The following is a 19,365-nucleotide window of genomic DNA, read 5'->3' on the forward strand; positions in this document are numbered from 1 at the left end:
TCTAATTGTGAATCAATTGTTTATGCTGTAAAATCAATGGTTTATTATTTTACTGGTATTCATCAAACCAACAGTCCAACGTATTCTAGGACTTCCGTTGGACGATATTTCTTACAAGGTAGGCTCGGAGCGATTAGTATCAGTTAAAAGCATGTTTTTGTTAAGGGATTATGTACACTACTGGACTAGAAAACAAGTTTATATCTTTCTATTAGTCTAGGAATGTCAAAAATATTTTTATTCCGTTAAAACAAGAAGCATAGCATTCAACGGTTCATCCTTCGTTATGCTTATGAAAAAAAATATTGTTATAGTTATAAAACTCCAGGTTATACAAACCAATTTTCGAAATAGTACTTAAGCTGGAACAAACGCATTCCCAGCAAACCATTTCAGTTTCTCGAGTTTTATTTATTCGATTAGTTCTACTGTCAAACTAGCATATGCTGCCGTTCTATTTATTTTTTATTTAAACACGAGTTAAACACTTATCCATCTTCCAATAGCCTTTCTGAAAGCACATTTAAAACAAAAAACGTGAATGAGATTGGTTTGTTTTCATAAGAAAAATTCAGTATTATATGATTCAGACGATTGATCAACTTCGGTCAAAGTGACAATTATTCTAATAATTTTCAAGCCACGTCAAAATGTTCCGTTACATTGACGTGTGTTCTGTATCCGTTCCATACCAGTGATAGTCGCCTGATATTACGTGTGAATCGCTCTGACATATGGTTTTGTTTTCATCACGAAATATGTTGGTCATCAATTGTTCATTGAGGTCGACGTTCTTTTATCATCGGGTATAGACACCTTAATATTGTTTCATTTTGTCGTGAATACGACTTACTTTACTATGGGGCGCCTTTGCAAAATTAGCCATATGGAAGAATGGGCAGAACTTAATCGTGAATATTTCGATTTGTATTAACGGCAGCAACATAATTCTTCCACTATTTCATCAAAAATATGATCAGGAATTTAGAACAATATTTTGAACAGTGTGAGATAACCACAAACAACCCAAAAATTAAGTTTTCTTAAAACTTGAAAACAACGCGGAAAACTCTTTACTTTTGCTTGAGATATTCGCACAGACTAACAGACAGGACACTCAAATTAGATTCTTCAATCATTTTAACGGTCATTTCGAATATTGCTTTATTTGGGACAGTACTCACATGTGTCATGATGTCGCCACGTTACCCTATCAAAAACATCCTGTCTGTCATCTAGACTGTGTTTATGTTTTTCATTTACCAACAGAGTTGCCATTCATACACAATTACCTGTTATGTATTGATTTGTATACGTCCATGTGAATTTCATGCAGGATACAGATTTAATACATGTTGCCAAAACTATGGTCCCGGGTTGGCGGTTCAATGCATAGGACGCTGGTCTTACAAACCAGTTGTCGTATGTTCGAGCCCCGACCTGGAAGGATTCGTAGTGTCAGTAGAATCGTAGCACTAGCCATGCACTGGTTCTGTACACTCTGAATCGGCTGCGAAGTCTGTTGAAACAGAAGGTCAAATTCCACTACAGGAATGTAATACCAAGGCTTTGCTTTGCCAAAACTATGTACATAATTGTGCCTACTTCACATCCTCCTATGCAATACAAAATCGAACCCGTTTTGTTACAATATTTACTTGCTTCTGGTCTGCCGCCACTTAATTTCGGGTGAAGACTACCAACACAATAAAAAATAGTCTAGATGAACAACGTTGAGTCAAATAAACCTTCCAACATCGCGAAAAAGTTAAATATATTATCAACGTAATCCAATAATTTATTGTGACGATTCATTTTCAAATATTTTTATGAAAACAGGCGGCAGCTGATCGGTGTTGACAAACGAGGGGAAACCAACTAGTAAAAAAACTTGTACATAACACAAGGGGTGTACATATAGTAAATAGTTCGCGCAGTACAATATAGGTGGAACTAGTGCATCACGAAAAAATATTTTTATAAGAATTTACTCATACTGTCATGTCTGTTAGTCTGTGATATTCGCTCAAGGAGGACTATTTTGAGGTAGTCAGGTACATATCTTCAACTGAACGTTATAAACGGGGGAACCGTGGTCGAAAATGGATAATTTCTTGGAATGGAAGCAGACGTCAAGAAGAAGACCCAACTAACCAAAAGTTCGGATAAAAGGGACTAATTTGACTTAAGCAGCTCTCAAAGCTAATCAATAGCATTCTAAGCAGCCCATTTTTAAAGTAATTATCCACACTTGAAAGCTCGCACAGCGGAACGAACTTCTAAGCTGCTTCTAGAATACATTGTTCACCTTCTATGCAGCGAAAAAATTCACGCGGAACTTGTTCTGTACTTTCAAGTTGCTAAAACTACCACGTGCACTCTTAAGCAGCAAGAAAGTTCACGCGGAACAAGTTCTGTACTTCGAACTGTCAAACATTGCCACGTGTTTTCTTAAGCAGCTAGAAAGTTCACGCGGAACTTGATCTGTACTTTCAAGTTCTCAAAAGTTTCGCATGTACTTTTAAGCAGCAAAAAAGTGGACTTTTTAAGTAATTGTGCAACTTCTGGTTGCTTGGGGACGCATTCAAGCAGCGGTATCGGAGAGCGCACCTTCTGCGTGGTTTAAAAAAGAAACGCACAGGTCGTATATTCTCATTTGCCTTCCAATCGTCAAGGCGAGTAGAGTTCGAGCAAAATGTTCCGAACTGTGCTGAATATCGTAGAGTCCTTGGTCCTTCTAAATGGTAGAAATGAACCCCGTACAGCATCTTGGTAGTTTCTTTCAATGAAATATGCAAATCCGAATTGAGATAATCGACGTCAAAATTCTAGAAGTTCCTATGTGGGGTCGCTAGAAAGGCCCATTTGTGAAAAAGCTACAAACGAAATTACGTAAAAAGGGAGAAAGTTTCACAATTCACACTATCAATTCGAATTCGAAAATATAAAGAAATTGTGTCAGTTTTATCATTTTTTATTTTCATGACATCCAGTTATGTCTCTGACATTACATACCCGTACTTTTTTAATGTTCGATTTAGACGTAGCGTCCTCTTCCGTCACCGTCACCGAAACGACAGCTTTCGACAAAATTAGTTTAATACTTTATACTTTAACCTGAACGCTCCTTCCGTCAACACGTTCCGTGACGGTGACGTTCCATAAGAATGCATATAATTAATGTTAACGGATCGTCTGAATCGTGCATAAATCGTACTCAATCCATCTCTATACATTTACTCTTCAGTATAGTGGTTTTCAGCTTGACATAGAATGCGACGGAATCGTTGCAGGATTGCGAAATAATGAGCGTCAGAACCACTGATGCCAGGTTTGCAGATTGGTATGTAAATTTGCAATTTCGTTTGTTAGCAGACTTTGCAATTAAGCCGACTTTTTCGCAGATTTTCGAAATTTTTATAAACAATCGTCCGTTTTAATGACTTTTGCCATTACTGTAGGGTTTTCGTTTGGTTTTTTCGTCATACTTCTAAATATTGAGGTCGCATAGGACCATTTCTAATACCTAGACGCCTAAAATTTCACCTGGCATCGCTGCCAGAAAATTGGACAGTTTTTTAACCCCTTCGCTGTCTGTTGTATTGAAATTAACTAGCATTAGAGCCAAAAGAAAAATTAATCGGCTGTTGGATTGAGGCCAATTGCATTTTCAACTGGTAAAATTCCTTAGCGACAATTGTTATTTCATTGTTCATCGAACGCATCAACAAATGTATATCTGTCAAAGACGACCAACTTTTTAGAGTAGACAAATAGCACAATCGATTAAAGCACGAGGTTTTGAAAACCAAGGCGTCGATTAATACAAAATATAAATGAAAAGGGATAAAACTAAGCACAAAATAACCATTATGTACGATTCAGACGATCCGTCTTATTTTGACACAGTCAATCTCCGTCACCGGCACCGTCAACATTAATTACATGCATTCTTATGGAGCCATTCACACGTAACGTCACCGTCACGGAACGTCTTGACGGACGGAGCGTGTGAACGTTCCGGTAAAGAAAGTATTAAACTAATTTTGACGGAAGCTGACGTTCCGGTGGCGGTGACGGAAGGAGGCGGATCGTCTGAATCGTACATTATGTCAAATAAATAGCAAACGCCTAAAAAATCCGTGCAAGTTTTAGCCGTAATCTGCCACATACGCATCAATATGAATTCATTATGACTGAAGTTTTCTTAATAATAAATAAAAAATTAGTCATTGTAACGGTCAATTTAAAAAATATTTTTTTCTGGCTTGTGGTCTCGAAGGGGTTGAATCGATGCGAATGACAGTTTCGCGATCTTTGCGGCATTTTGTCGCTATCTTATCGCATCGCAATCTTTTCTAGCCGACAGTGAAAATCACTATACGACAAATGTGATCACCAGCATATTATTACAACATGTTATTTATATCCGATGTCAATATGTCATTCTCATATTTGCTATTATTGTTATTATATTCGGTGTTAGGTTTTTATATGCTTGATTGATACTCATAATAAATTTTAACTACATTGTTTATACGTAATTTGACGTTCACTTACATCTTGTTATCCTAATAACGGTTAAGCTTAATAATAACTGGTTTCCATTTACTCAACAAAGTAACTTTTACAATGAGTTCATCTCCTAACTCCGACGAAGATAGGTAGTATCAAATTACATTAAAACATATTGTGTGTTCAAGCAAGAAACCTGCTTTACAGGAAAATTGAGTTCAACCCATTACTACTGACTGGTAACCGGAAAAGTGCATTTCTACCGTACAAGCCTACGAATACAGTGCTAACGAACTTACAACGGGGTAATACCGAGGCAAACATTGCTAGTGAAATATGTTTGAATTTTCACGAAAAAACGGGCCAAGGTGAAATAACAGAAGAACAAGTACGCACGGAAAAGTTGGTGGACGCTGTGGATTCAAATAACTTGACCCCTCTACATTGGGCCTGCTACTATGGGCAGCTTGCAGCTACTCAGATATTGATCAAGTAATTTAGATTCGTACTATTGACTCTGCCACTTGTAAACATATAGCGTACTTTTCAGTTGCGGTGCAGAAGTTAATCGACAGGCCACTGATATGGTTACTCCGCTGCTTCTTGCCAGTGCAGGTGGTCATCACGAAATCGTCCGACTACTACTTCAGAAGGGTGCGAAAGTGAACCATATGGATGTGGTGGGTAATACCGCCCTGATGTATGCCGCGGCTGGAAATCACCCACACACATGTAATGAGTTACTCAGTAGATGCGCAAGATTTACCGACAGTAACGAAGACGGCGAGACCGCCTACAGCTTGGCATTGAAAAATCAAGCTGGTTTGTCACAAGCCGTACTGGAAAACTACATTACGGCATTGTTGATGTCCTAGCTAGTCAAACTATGGAAATTCACCGGATATATTGACAAATGATTGATATATTGAAGTTTGTCTGGATTTGATTAGTCATAAGTCAAGAAAAAAAAGGCTTATATTCGGCAGATCATGTTCTGTGTAATTGTACCTGTTTATCTATGTAAATATTTTGAAATATTTTATCACAATTATCATTTCAATCAATAACTCAAAAACTTTGTTTCACTTCTGTAATTTTATATACACACTAAGATTTAATTCCTTTGTTCGGTAATATTTTTGACGAGAAATTTCGGTAATCTATAGAAATGACCGATATTTCGGTACATGAGTTTTATTTCACAATAATTATGCAATTTTTTACCGTACGATCAGTTTTACGTAAATTTTTCATTACAGAATTTTGTAAATAGATATACAATTCATACGGTAAATCTGAATAGTCGCCGAGTACGGAAAACATACTGTCCGTATGGTAAAGTTATCTTCCAATAACCGAACTTCTGTGAAAACAGATTGTCGTGAAACTAACTGTCAAACAATCAATAATTTTTTCACTAAGTGTCTTTTTATTAACCAAACGAAAAATATCTTGAAGAATTCATCGAATGGATTGAGATACAGGTACCAACAATTTCAAAACTTTTTTAAATTTTCCAACTGAAAATTTCTTCCTACACGAAGTAGGGATTTTTTTATATTTTTTTTTTAACTCTCGTTTTCCCTTGTGGAAAACGAGCTCCTTCCAAACGAAGGGATTTCTTTCTTCTCGTCAAAAAGAAACACGAGTTGTTTCCTAACTAAAAACAGACTACTTTATTATTTCCATCTTACATCTATATGTACACTTTTCTTATTCTATTACTACACTTCAAACCTCAAAAGGGACAGACAAATATGCTAATTTTACCTGCTGATTTACCTTTATCTTTGCGCGTCTCAATAGACCAATTGATATGGGTTTTCCCATTCAGAGGAGATGCAAAAGAAATAATATATTTATTTCCTGTCTATACTGTGCGCCGATTTTGTCTAGACGCTACATCCTAACAAAACATTATACAAATTTTATAACTCAGCCTATTATTCTAGGATCGGCCTGATTTTACGATTCTACTTACGGCCGTCTTGTCAGAAGAAATCTTCCATAAATATTAAAATTAATTAGAGCGTCCGCGACATTCCGGGGCCCGTAAATCATCCGCATGGTGATTTACCGATTTAACTCAATTGTTACATGATTGATTCTTCATTTAGATTAGATCTCCTCATTTGTAGCATACTTATAAGTGACTGTGGCATTTCTAACATGTTTTGTTGATTATTACTATTGCTACTCTGTCTTCTATTTCTTCTAAAATATATGTAACAGAATATAATGATTAACGTAATTATGATTGTACTAGTCGCTCCTCCTAAAGCATATAAATGTTTTTCATATGGACGGTTTTCTGAAACCCTTTCATCTATGATATTTACTTCTTCATACGGATTTTTAGGTAACGTCATGTTACTTTTAACTAATTTCTTTTGATTAACTTCAATTTCGTAAGGTAACTGATCGATAGATTTAAAGAATGATTTAGTTCTATAGTTTACGCCTGTCATTTGTGCATACCAAACCTGCTTTTTTGCCAAAATTTTACAATCGGAAGTTAATTCCACCATAGCAACCTTGTACGGAGGATTTATAATCACATTATCACAATGAACAATTATGTTCCTTGGTTCGTTTGTTATATAAACAACCGTATTTTGATTGTTCATTGGTATTAGCTGAACATAAGTTTCATTTAGCTTTTTCGACAAACATTTTTCTTTTGTAACCTTATGAAGGATGGCAGCCGCAACGCAGTCAACTGTTTTTGTCAGTATAGGTTGATTTACCAGATAGTGGCTCTCGTTAAATTGAATCAAGTTTTCATTAATATAAAAGAATTCTTCCAAATGGTTGATAGCGATTATTGGATTATCTACTTCAATCACGCTTCCATTACTTGGAACTGGTATAACTTTGAATACTTCAAAGTTATCCTTATTTATTATTACATTCTCCATTAAAATATTTATGGAGTTATTGCTAAGTTTTACTCCGAATTTAATAGCAAGTGGGTCCCGCAGGATTGTATAACCCGCAGGTAGTTTTTTCTTAATACTGTTGTACACTTCCTCCAATTCGTTTTTATTCAAAGGATCTTGACGAATCGAACGATATTTTTGTATTATTCCTTCAGCTAACTGAGATGCTAACATCGTTGCTTCAAGAAGTTTCCTGGAGAATACTTCAACCTGCGTGATAGAATACCGTTCTTTTAAGGATATCATGCCTGTATTCAAATGGTATATTCTTTGATTCAGATCGTTGCCCATAACCTTTGCCTTTTCGTTTAGAATTTTCATCGTTTGAGAAATTTCATGAAGTTTCTGTTCCTCATGAATTCGCAACGATTTCAATTCTTCTTCCACATCGTCGCCCCCAAAAAGGAGATCTTTAAGGAATCCGAGTATTCCTCTGCTTCTTTTCTGACGCGCGATTGCTTGAATTTCAAGAATAGCGTTATCACATTGTCTTTCAATAGAAGCTGCTAGCTCCGAAAGTGTTTTGTCCTTAGTTTTATTTTGCGTAAATTCTAGTGCTTTCTTTAGATTCGCTTGAATATGATTTAACAGATCAATGTCTTCAATAGGATATATGTTGGATACAATATTTGTTCTCCATACTCCTCTTTTAACCATACAAGTTCCCATGTGATCAAATATTAATCCGCCGTCTGGTACTGGCTTTATATTCAAAGTATTTATTGCGTTTGCCAGAGATAATATTGTCATAGTAGCTAGAATAATCTTTTGTATTGTGCCAAACTGCTTTATTTTAGGTTTTGACTTTTTATCATAGTCGATATTTTTTGCCATATCTAGATTTGATATGCTTCCTACAAAATTTACCGTTGATGATCCTATTTTGCTACTATCTGTAGTTTTTTCGGGATCTTCGGATGAGGATGAATCCTCTTCTTTTCTTACGTCCAAAGCAGCTAACTTGACAGCAGGTCGATCATATTGTCCTTTGTTAGTTTTAACGGTTGCCGATCGAACTTGCCCGTCTTTGGCAATCATTGTTTTAATTATCCTTCCCTTAAGCCAAATTCCTTTTTTCTCTTCGTCGGCAAACACTACAATATCTCCTACTTCTAACGGTTTAGCTCTAGTTTGCCACTTACATCTTTTACCCAACGTTGGGAGATATTCCTTGACCCATCGATCCCAATAATTTTTGCAGACCATTTGGGCTCTTACCCACTGTCTGCGAGTTACCTCTGCCTTTGATGCTTCATTAATAGAGCAAACGGCTTCTCCTGCACAGCCTATTAAAAAGTGGTTAGGAGTGAGTACTTCATCGTCCTCGTATTCGAGTGGAATATGAGTTAGAGGTCGACTGTTTATTATAAACTCAGCCTCCGTTAATGCTGCTCTAAGAGTATGTTCTGGAATAGTGGGTTGAGCATTGTTTAATAAGCTTTTAACTTCCTTTACCATTCTTTCCCATGCACCACCGAAATGTGGTGAAACAGGAGGATTAAAATGCCATTTAATTCCATCATCTGATGTTCTTCTTAACATTTTTCTAAATTCATTGTTAGCTCCAACGAAATTGGTTCCGTTGTCACTAAATAATTCTTTCACTCGTCCTCTTCGAAATTGTAAATTTCTCAGACAAATAATAAACGAGTCTGCACTCATATCTTGAGCCAACTCTAAATATACGGCTCTAGTTACCATGCACGTAAATAGACATCCCCAGCGCTTCTCAGAGCGTCTACCAATCGTTACATTATATGGACCAAAATAATCTGTTCCTGTAAATGTAAACGGTTTGCAATAAGGTGTTGTTCGGAAATCCGGCAAGGCAGCCATAATTGGTGGGAACGGTTTCGCAGACATGTTATTGCAATACTGACAGTTTCTCCTGACTGTTTTAATTGCAACTCTCATATTTGTTATCCAGAATCTTTGGCGGACTGCCGCGATAACTGTCTCCGTCTTTTTATGATGATATTTCTCATGGTAAAAACGAAGTATCAGCGTGCTTATATGGTGTTTATAGGATAAAATAATTGGTTTCCTTGCCGATATCGGCAAACATGTCGCATTTTCTATTCGTCCTTTAGATACCATAATTCCATTATGAAGTCTTTCAGGATTTAGATTTCTGATTTCACTTTCTTTATGGACATTTTCACCACGCTCGAGAGTATCCATTTCTTTAGGATATGATTCCCATTGCGCCTTTTGAATAAGGATGTTCTCAGCATAATCTAGATTATCCTTGTTTATATATTTGCTAAATGATTTTTTACCTATTTTCATTCTTAAATAGTCAATATATTTAAAAATGATCGCAACCGATCGCCTTAGTGTCTTCCAATTTGAGCACCAGTTGGTGTGAATTGATCTAAAGGCATTAATACTTTTATCCCGTATAACATGTAACGGTTTTAGTTCTAAAGAAGTTTCCTTAAACTCCTTTTCTTTAGGCCAGTTTTCCTCTGGTTCGTATAAAAAGTTTGGTCCTTTGAACCAAATAGATTCACGGTTTATAGTTTTTGTGGCTTCATCTGCTGGGTTATCCTTACTATTAACCCATTTCCATTGGTTAATAAAAGACTTTTCTAGGATTTCCCCAATTCTAAGTGCAACAAATTGTTTATATTTACGATGTTCTGATCGGATCCATGCTAAAACTGTTTTTGAGTCAGACCAGAAAACTGTTCCCTTTATTGGAAGTCGTAACTCGTTTTCAACGGTTTTTGCTAATCGTGTTCCAAGTACCGCAGCTTGTAATTCGAGTCGGGGTATGGATAGCATTTTTGTAGGAGCAACTCTTACCTTTGCTGCTACTATGTTTATGTAAACAGTTCCTTCGCATATACTTCTCAAGTATATAACTGTTGCGAATGCATTTTCGGAGGCATCCACAAATACGTGTAGCTCCTGCTCAGTGGGATTCGGCAACTGACAGTAAGAACGCGGTATTCTTAATGATTTTACCTTTTCGAGTCTTGTTAACCAATTTTGCCAGTTTTCCTTGATTTTAACTGGAACTGGTTCGTCCCATCCTATTCCGGTTTTCCAAAGTTCTTGTATTAAAACTCGTGATTGGACGGTAATGTTTGACAGTAGACCTAAGGGGTCATAAACGCTCATACTTTGCGAAAGTAATTGACGTTTAGTAAATTCTTGTTCTTTAGGAATTTTGACCTTGTATCTAAGATAGTCGGTATCGGTTTCCCAAAATACTCCTAACACTTTCTCATATGATTCTTCATCATTTCCGAGCAACTTTGTTTTATCGTCTGATCTATTTTCTTTCGGAATATTTTCCAGCAGCCTTTTCGAATTTGAAATAAAGCTGCGTATATTGAAATGCCCATGTCTATGGATTTCAATGACCTCATTTATCACCTTTGATGCTGCTTCAACACTCTCGAAGCTATCGAGATAGTCATCCACATAGTGATTCTTTTCTATTGCTCTAACAGCATCTGGTTTTGTCTCTTGAAAAATTCGTGCGTTTGTATTTTTTACAAATTGCGCACATGCTGGTGAGCAAGTAGCCCCAAATGTCATTACTTGCATAACGTATATATGGGGATCAGCTTCAAAGTCTGTTCTAAATAAAAACCTTTGAGCGTTTTGATCCTCTTTTCGTATTCTTACTTGGTGAAACATTTCTTGTATATCACCGGTTATAGCAAAAATACCTTCTCTAAACCTTATTAGTATTCCTAACAAGGAAGCAGTTGCATCAGGCCCGGACAATAATTTTGTGTTCAATGATTCTCCGTTTACCTTCGCAGCCGCGTCAAACACCAATCTAGGTTTTATTGGTAATTTATTTTGATTCACTACTGTAAAGTGAGGCAGATAAAAAATTTTTGGATTATACTCGCCTGCCTCTGACAGCGTAAGCTTTCGCGCATAACCTTTTTGTACATATTCTTCTATTTTGTTTATGTACCAATTTTTTAACTCAGAATTCTTGAGCATCTTTTTCTCTTGATACTGTAACCTTTTTAGGGCAGCATTAAAACTGTTTGGGAATTGGACATTGTCATCCTTCCAAAGTAAGCCAATTTCATAGCTTCCTTCTTTATATTTTATTGTGTCATTCATGATGGAGCTAGCTCTACTAGTTTCCTTTGACACTAATGTCTTCTTCGGCACCATCACTCCGAATGCTTCTGTGCTAAAGTATTCTTCCATTTTTCTGTTAATAGATTCTACTGTGATAATTTCTTTATTCATCATAACATGATTGTTACGATTTGGTTTACCCAGTACCCGTCCTGATAAAATCCAACCAAGCTTGCTCTTTTGTGCAACTGGCTCATTGAATTTACCGGTTTTAATTTCATCTGAAACTATTAGGTATGAATGTGGCAAACCTAATAGTAACGTCGGAGTAGCATTATTGTAAGCCTGCAAATCAATATCACTGATGTAAGGATATCTTTGTTTTAGTTCCTGAACCTTGAGCGACTGTGAAGGAAGACTTAATTCCGATAAACTCCTGATATGTTTGAGGATGTATGGTTTCTTATCTTTCCCTGATATTTTCACAGATATTTCTACACTTCCCATTTCTTGTTGTAATTCCCCGTTTGTCCACGAAAGGGTTAATGGGTTATTTCTCCCTTTAATTTTTAATTTTGTCCTTATATCGTCCCGAATTAGGCTTACCGATGATCCAGGATCAATAAAGGCGAAAGTGTGAACCTTATTATTCTTGTTTTCTAAAGTAACTGGAATAATTTGGTATAAAATTGAATCTTTTGCCTTCGTATGAAGATTAACTCGGTCCATATTCATGGCGTCATTATTCAAGTTCTTGTGTAGTAATGAATGATGTCTTTTTTGACATTCATTCGTGCCACATTTTTTGAACAATTTACATTCGCTTGCTTTATGATTGTTATACGTACAACAAGCGTAACATAATCCGTGTTTGTTCACCAAGGTGTATCTCTGATGAATGTCCATCCCCTTAAATTTGGAACAATCAACTGTTCTATGTTTGTCTTTACATACAAAACATAGAACAGCTCTTTTAACCCGCGAAATTTCGCTATTATTTGTTTTCTTTTCATGAACGAGTATTCGTTCATTACGTATTGGCTTCTCACTTTTTTCAGAGAGTAGCATTGTCGCCAATCTTTCATGGGGTTTCAACCAATCGTTGAAATCTTTTAAATTAGGGATGAAAATATTATCATCACTTAAATCTTTTATATCAGCAATGTATTTCAACCATTGTTGATGCAGATTACTTGGCAACTTGGCCACTAAATCACGAATCAATCTTGGATCGTTCAAATATTCTTCGTGTTTTATTACAATCATATTATTAACCAATCGGTCAATAGACGTTATAAAGTCTATGACAGTTTGAGGTAATTCAAACTTCGGATTCCTTTGAGTAAGGACATCACTTAGTAGATTGGAATAGATAATTTCTGGACTTCCGAATCGCAGATTTAATTTTTTCATTATCAGCTCTGCATTGCCTTTATCAATGAGCAAGGTACTCACTAATTTTAAGGCGTCTCCTTTCAAATATTTTTGGAGACGATTCAAATTTTCTAATTGAGAGAAACCACCTTCTTTTGTAGTTTCTTCGAATGTGGCTTTAAAACGAGGCCATACCTTGTATGAGCCATCGAAATACGGCAGCTCCATCAAGGATTGCCTTTTGAGAATACTCAGGACATTATTCTCTTGTGGTTCAATTTTGATTTCTTTAATTGAATCCACCAAATTTTTCATTGAATCCCTTTGGATTCTCAACATTTCTTCAAACCCTGAATGGGGAGAAGAGTCTCTTTTTTTTAAGCTAAGAATTTCTGATTCGATGGTTTTGCATTTAATACATAACCATCGTTCAGATTTTCCCGGTCTTCTAAGTAGTTTAGCACATGACAAATGAAACCAACGGTCACATTCGTCACATGCCACTAAATCTTCTTTATTGTCGGGTTCATTGCACAATCTGCAATGCCCGTTCTTATTGACTACAAATGGATGCGTCATTTTAGTAGAGCAGTTACCTTACGAAGGTTAATCTCTACTTTTTCAATATTATTACAAAAAGGAAAAACTGATATTTTTTTTTTCTTCTAGCTTTCGAATTGAGATTCGAACGAAACCTGGCTTCCTAGCTTAGATACTTTAATGTAAACACATACCTCTATTTAATTTATCACCCGTCGTTTTTGTCGGTCGAATATCTCCAGCCGTTTGCCGGTTGAATTCTCCAGCCGTATCTCGGTTGAATATCCTTCACCAGCCGTTTGCCGGTTGAATTTTATTCACTACCCGCTGCCGATCCTATTTTTCGCAGGCCGTTTGCTGGTTGAATTCACCAGCCGTTTGCCGGTTGAATATCCTTCACCAGCCGTTTGCCGGTTGAATATCCTTCACCAGCTGTTTGCGGGTTGAATTTTCTTCACTATCCGCTGCCGACCCTATTTTTCGCCAGCCGTTTGCTGGTTGAATTCACCAGCCGTTTGCCGGTTGAATATCCTTCACCAGCTGTTTGCTGGTTGAATTTCACTCTTGCAACTACGAACTTTCGCGTAAAGAGCACATTAAAACATTCGTCACCGCATTGAAAGTAAATTTATATACTTTCCAGGATTGCCGAATCACGTCGGGGTCACCATTTAAATTTTCCAACTGAAAATTTCTTCCTACACGAAGTAGGGATTTTTTTATATTTTTTTTTTAACTCTCGTTTTCCCTTGTGGAAAACGAGCTCCTTCCAAACGAAGGGATTTCTTTCTTCTCGTCAAAAAGAAACACGAGTTGTTTCCTAACTAAAAACAGACTACTTTATTATTTCCATCTTACATCTATATGTACACTTTTCTTATTCTATTACTACACTTCAAACCTCAAAAGGGACAGACAAATATGCTAATTTTACCTGCTGATTTACCTTTATCTTTGCGCGTCTCAATAGACCAATTGATATGGGTTTTCCCATTCAGAGGAGATGCAAAAGAAATAATATATTTATTTCCTGTCTATACTGTGCGCCGATTTTGTCTAGACGCTACATCCTAACAAAACATTATACAAATTTTATAACTCAGCCTATTATTCTAGGATCGGCCTGATTTTACGATTCTACTTACGGCCGTCTTGTCAGAAGAAATCTTCCATAAATATTAAAATTAATTAGAGCGTCCGCGACAACTTTTGAACCACTAAATGCTTTTTGTTTACTTATAGCAAAGACATCATAGTAACAAGATATCCAGCTCTCACATTTCCCGAACAAATCATTGGCAACATCATTTTTTGCGAGCATGGCGCCCTCAGACGAGTCCGCATCGAATCTCGTACATAGAAGTATGGGAGAGAAATGTCAAATTCGTGCGCGCCAAAATAGCAGCACTGCGCACCCATACAATTGACATGATATGTTGAATGTGATGCCGTGCGATGGCGTTGCTGAACTGAATATTGATTTCACTCTAAGCTGACAGGGTCTGCTTATAGGCAGAAAAAAATTGTATCACTTTTCCACTTGCTGTCTACACAAATCGTTCGAGGGTAATTTTTGGTGTACTCGACGAATTGTGCTGTGTTTTGGAAGGCGCTCATAAATCCGGTCAGGCGAAACATTTTACCCTTTTTTCGTGGAATAAAACCATAGTCACAACAGGTTTTCTTCATTCATTTTTGTGAATTTGTGTTGTTTTTTAGAATCCGAAAATTCAGAGTTTTAACCATAGGAAAACAAACAAACAAAAAACTACCGAACAATCAGTTAGATCCATTTGGTTTACAGTTTACGGTAGTTGTTTGACAGTTCAGCAATTACCGAACGATCGGTAATCAATTTAATTACCGAACTGATAACCGAACGTTCAGCTGTTGAAAATTCGGTAAAAAATTACCGAATACTGCGAAATTTTCTAAGTGTGTACTATATTTAATACAAGTAAGTTAGAAGATAAAGGGATTTCACCAATATGATACACACGTTTTGAAAAATTCTTGTTGCATGCATCGTCTGAAGACATTTAGACTTTGCATCTCCCTCATTTGGGTTTGTTATTACAGTATCAGGAATCAGAACATAATGGTTCAGATGGCACGTTTATCGGAGATTTATGCTTTGCCTTTGTATATGTCTTCTCATCATTTTCCTGATGTGAAGGGATATGGGAGAGGAGAGTATAGGAGGGGAGTAAGACAACACGAAAACACAAATAATGTTCAAAGCTTTTCTACACTCCCAGAGTGATGCGGAATGCTCTGCTGGTTAGAAAGCAGATTGAGACACCCAAATCCTAAAGGAAATTGGTGTTTCATCTTTGCTCGTAAAAACTAAGCTTTCCAGAATGAATGCTGAATGCTTTATGAGTGCCTATTAGCAGGAAAATAAAACTTAAAAAATAAGATTTAAAGTTTTACTTTATCAGATGACAGTTTGTGTCTTATGACACGCGCTGTCCAGAGACTCATCATCAATGCTGCACAGAGATGGCATTTCACCAGAGTGATACACGCTAGAGTCAGATTTTTGCCACACCGAGGATACAAAAAACGAAGCACCGCACAAAGAGGAAAGCGCACTTCTTCTCAGTGTCGAATAGACAGCATTTGAGTGTGTGCTTGTGGTTAAAGCAGCTGGCGCGAGTGAAACACATTCTCTTCGCATGAATCGCTCACACGCGCTCTCGTCTAAATACACCCAAGTGACCACTGGCGCGTGATGGTGAGCGAACACTTCTGTGAACTTCAATTAATAGAGAGTAGATCTGGCCTTGCTATGAAAAATTTGCAAGGAAAACCGAAAATTTTACAATAAATTGTTTTATTGTGCTGATTTTGCGTGTCCACGCTTCATCTACGAAAACCATACAGCAGAGTGCTCACCGGCGTGTACACCTCGGTGAAAGTATCTGCATCCACCTCAGACAATTTATTAGCTAATGCTCTAGCACTTTGGTGCGATTCAGTGAAAGAGGTAAAGGGAAATAAACAAACGCACGCATGATGTGTGCACACTTTACACAACAGTGGTGTATAAATGTGAAAGAGAAGAGCTCTCGTTGAAGTTGTCAGTGCGAGGGGAGAAATTTTGTTTGCTCTTCGTCACACAGAGGAGATAGACATCTCTGATGCTGCAGATAATCAACTGACTACCTGCAACACTGAAGTTGGACTTCAGGATCCTCCATCGAAGCGCCGGAATCGTCGGGTTATGGAAATTTAACCTTTTCAAAACATCGATCGCTTTCAAGCTTTCCTTGCTATTCCAAGGAATACTAAACGAGATCTTATTTTGATGCAGGCTATAGGGTTCAATTACGAACCTGTTGAAGCTTGCCTTCTCATTTATCATTTCCAACCTCTGAATGAGCCAGACTCAGGAGAGAAGCAGACAGCACCGTATCGTAGCTCACAACCTGTGAAGCTGGGAATGAATGAGGAGGCCGGGATTGAATAAAGGAGACCATTAAGATCGCTCAGTAAATCGTCCTTCAAGTCCGAAGTAAACAATCCGTCCACTATTCGTACTTGAACGCGATTATCGACAGTAGAAGCTGAATTTTTCTCAGAGGAAGTATCTGGTCTGTCAGCTTTCAGACGATTCAACTGCTTCCTCATGGTTTTGTTCAAGTTTTTTTTCTTTTTCGGCGCATCTTGCTTTTCAGCATCGACGGTCGAAATATCAGATGGCAGTAAATCCATTGAATCCGGATTATCTACAACATGTGGAATCACATCATCAACCATCATCGAATCAGTACAAGTCTCATTGAATGAAGTTGATGCAGTAACATCCTCCCGCAATAAATCTCCGGATGCTTGATTGGATTGAGCAGCCATTTTATACCGTTTTCGTTTTTGAACCTAGACGCGGGCTACTCTGACTCCGAGCATAAATTAAATAAACATAGATTTCCCAGTGCAATACTAATGTAGTTGAGAAACCCGTGACAGCAAAAGCACCGTCTGGTGGAGAATGGGTGCGTAAATGCTCCTAAAATGCATGCATAAAGTTGCCTGCGCATTTAACAAAACCACAGTAGCATAAATCAAATAAACATAGATTTCCCAGTGCAATAGTAATGTAGTTGAGCAACCCATGACAGCAAAAGCACCGTCTGGTGGAGAATGGGTGCGTAAATGCTTCTAAAATGCATGCATAAAGCTGCCTGCGCATTCAACACAACCACAGTAGCTAATGGAATAAAGTACACCCGTTTCTCACTAGAGGTGCTGTTAGTGTCACCGTACAGTCGGAAATCTATGTTTATTTGATTTATGCTCCGAGTAAAACGAACACGTGGTACGCGCCCTAAACAACTCATGAAAAAAAGAAAAAATAAACAAACTCGGCTGGATGCGTGGTGCGACCCGAGAAAATTTTCAGAGCGAAACTACGCGATTGGAGTCCGATCTAGAGCGGCCTCAGGTTGCTAAAACACACATATCAAACGTTGTTTGGGCGACTCTGGGTCAGCTTTCGGGCTGCTCTGATTAATAAACGAAAACGGTATTAGTCTTACCAGTAGAAGACATTTATCTAGAACCAGCAAAACGAAACGTTATCGTCAGTGTTCAAGGATGAAAAGAAAGACCCGACCTGGAATCACACAACAGATTTCTTCCCGATCGACTAACACAAGTAAGAATGGTGTAAGAGCGCTCAAATTCGAAAGAGTGACTATATATGACACAAAAGGTCACTGTAGTGCGTGACTTAATACACTATATGGTTTAAGACCAACACCATTCCAGCCCCAAAGCCGAAAAGGGTTAAATCAGCACCACACAGTCTTGAAGTCCCACGCCAAAACATCCAGTCAAAGTAACATTTTAAAAAAAGGACAGAAAGACCTAAAAGTTCAAAAACTCACAACGAACCCAAAAAATGGACCCCATCAGATGCCGCGAATCAAATTCTGGTTTGGAATCTACTGAGTAACATCGTCTAAAGACATTTAGACTTTGCATCTCCCTTATTTGGCTTTGTTACTACAGTAACAGCTACCGAATTGTTTGCAGTTCAAACAGTGGAAGTCAGATAAGTCGAACAAAAAGATAAATTCTATTGTAACAGATTATGCAGACCCGGCGAATGTCGAGACGAGTCTGAGATGTAATAGATCATGTTTCTACCCTAAACAGGTTCTAAAGTTGAAGGTTTTAAAACGCCCGACTCCGGTGACGACTCTGTCAAATTCCGTGAATTTAAGACTTTTTGTTTCATTTTGTCTAGTAAGAAGATCGCAATTGACAATGTCGTTCATATTTATATTAGTAAAATCATGACACCGTACATGAATAAAAAAAGTACTCATCTCTATTTCGAAAAACAACAAATTATTTGTATTTTAATCGTACACTGTTTCTCAATAACAAAATAACATTTTTCCAATAAATTCAATTACAATTCAACTAAAATTTATCCTTTCTCTTCCTCCTGCAAACGTAGAATATCGGCCTTATTAATGAAGTAATAACTCGGTTGTCTTCCTTTGAGATCTTTCGCAACTCTTTTAGATCCATTTTTTACCAGAATACGACTAATTGCCTCTACGTTCCCGATTCCCATCGCGTAATGGAGAGCTGTCCGCTCCAACTAGAAGTAGAAAATTCATGACTTCGAAATAATTTATTGCTTTGACATTTACATTGTCGCCAATTTTCAGAGTATGTCTAAAATTCGTCGCTAGGTATTCCACAATTTCTTCACTTTCGAACAGTACTGCAATATGCAACGAGCAGCGACCTGAAGAAAATAAATAAATAAAAATAAAGCACAAAACCATAAATATTCACTGTATACACACCATAATAATTTTTGGCTCTGGCTAGCTTCAAGCCATCCGATAGTTGAGTTATTTCTTTTACTTTATCAATATTTTGATTACGCACTGCCTTTAGTAAATTTTCTCGATTGTCCTAT

The 19,365-nt window shown here is 37.2% G+C and overlaps 2 protein-coding genes across 8 annotated transcripts in view; one reads left to right on the forward strand and one right to left on the reverse strand.

The window, feature by feature from the left end:
* Positions 1-4,468: 4,468 nt before the first annotated feature.
* Positions 4,469-15,092, forward strand: LOC131430542 (DNA-binding protein RFXANK). Of its 3 annotated transcripts, none has more exons than XM_058595596.1 (4): positions 4,469-4,664; positions 4,723-5,007; positions 5,054-5,999; positions 14,937-15,092. In XM_058595596.1, exons 1-3 carry the CDS (start codon positions 4,633-4,635, stop codon positions 5,388-5,390), a joined length of 654 nt encoding a protein of 217 aa, XP_058451579.1. In that variant the 5' UTR covers positions 4,469-4,632; the 3' UTR covers positions 5,391-5,999; positions 14,937-15,092. The 3 variants fall into 3 exon arrangements, with proteins under 3 accessions (XP_058451579.1, XP_058451581.1, XP_058451580.1); XM_058595598.1 differs by having other exon boundaries at positions 5,066-5,999; positions 14,937-15,091; XM_058595597.1 differs by lacking the exon at positions 14,937-15,092 and having other exon boundaries at positions 5,054-7,223.
* Positions 15,093-18,762: 3,670 nt separating this feature from the next.
* LOC131430543 (uncharacterized) overlaps positions 18,763-19,365 on the reverse strand; it is a 75,032-nt gene continuing 74,429 nt past the window's right edge. For all 5 annotated transcript variants that reach the window (XM_058595602.1, XM_058595600.1, XM_058595601.1 and 2 more), the window contains 3 exons: positions 19,250-19,361; positions 19,091-19,188; positions 18,763-19,038 (listed from right to left, as the gene is read on the reverse strand). In XM_058595602.1, coding sequence (XP_058451585.1) covers positions 18,862-19,038; positions 19,091-19,188; positions 19,250-19,361 — 387 coding nt within the window. In that variant the 3' untranslated portion in view covers positions 18,763-18,861. The remainder of the gene's footprint in view (positions 19,039-19,090; positions 19,189-19,249; positions 19,362-19,365) is intronic.

This window comes from Malaya genurostris, chromosome 2, assembly GCF_030247185.1.
Source record: "Malaya genurostris strain Urasoe2022 chromosome 2, Malgen_1.1, whole genome shotgun sequence".
Classification (NCBI taxonomy): Eukaryota; Metazoa; Arthropoda; class Insecta; order Diptera; family Culicidae; genus Malaya; species Malaya genurostris.

What these genes read in the sequence shown, in the direction of transcription:
- LOC131430542 (XM_058595596.1), top strand. Translation starts at nt 4,633, where the DNA reads ATGAGTTCATCTCCTAACTCCGACGAAGATAG. An exon ending in CCTAACTCCGACGAAGATAG is followed by an intron (nt 4,665 to 4,722) that starts GTAGTATCAAAT and finishes CCTGCTTTACAG; the next exon opens with GAAAATTGAGTTCAACCCAT. An exon ending in GCTACTCAGATATTGATCAA is followed by an intron (nt 5,008 to 5,053) that starts GTAATTTAGATT and finishes GTAAACATATAG; the next exon opens with CGTACTTTTCAGTTGCGGTG.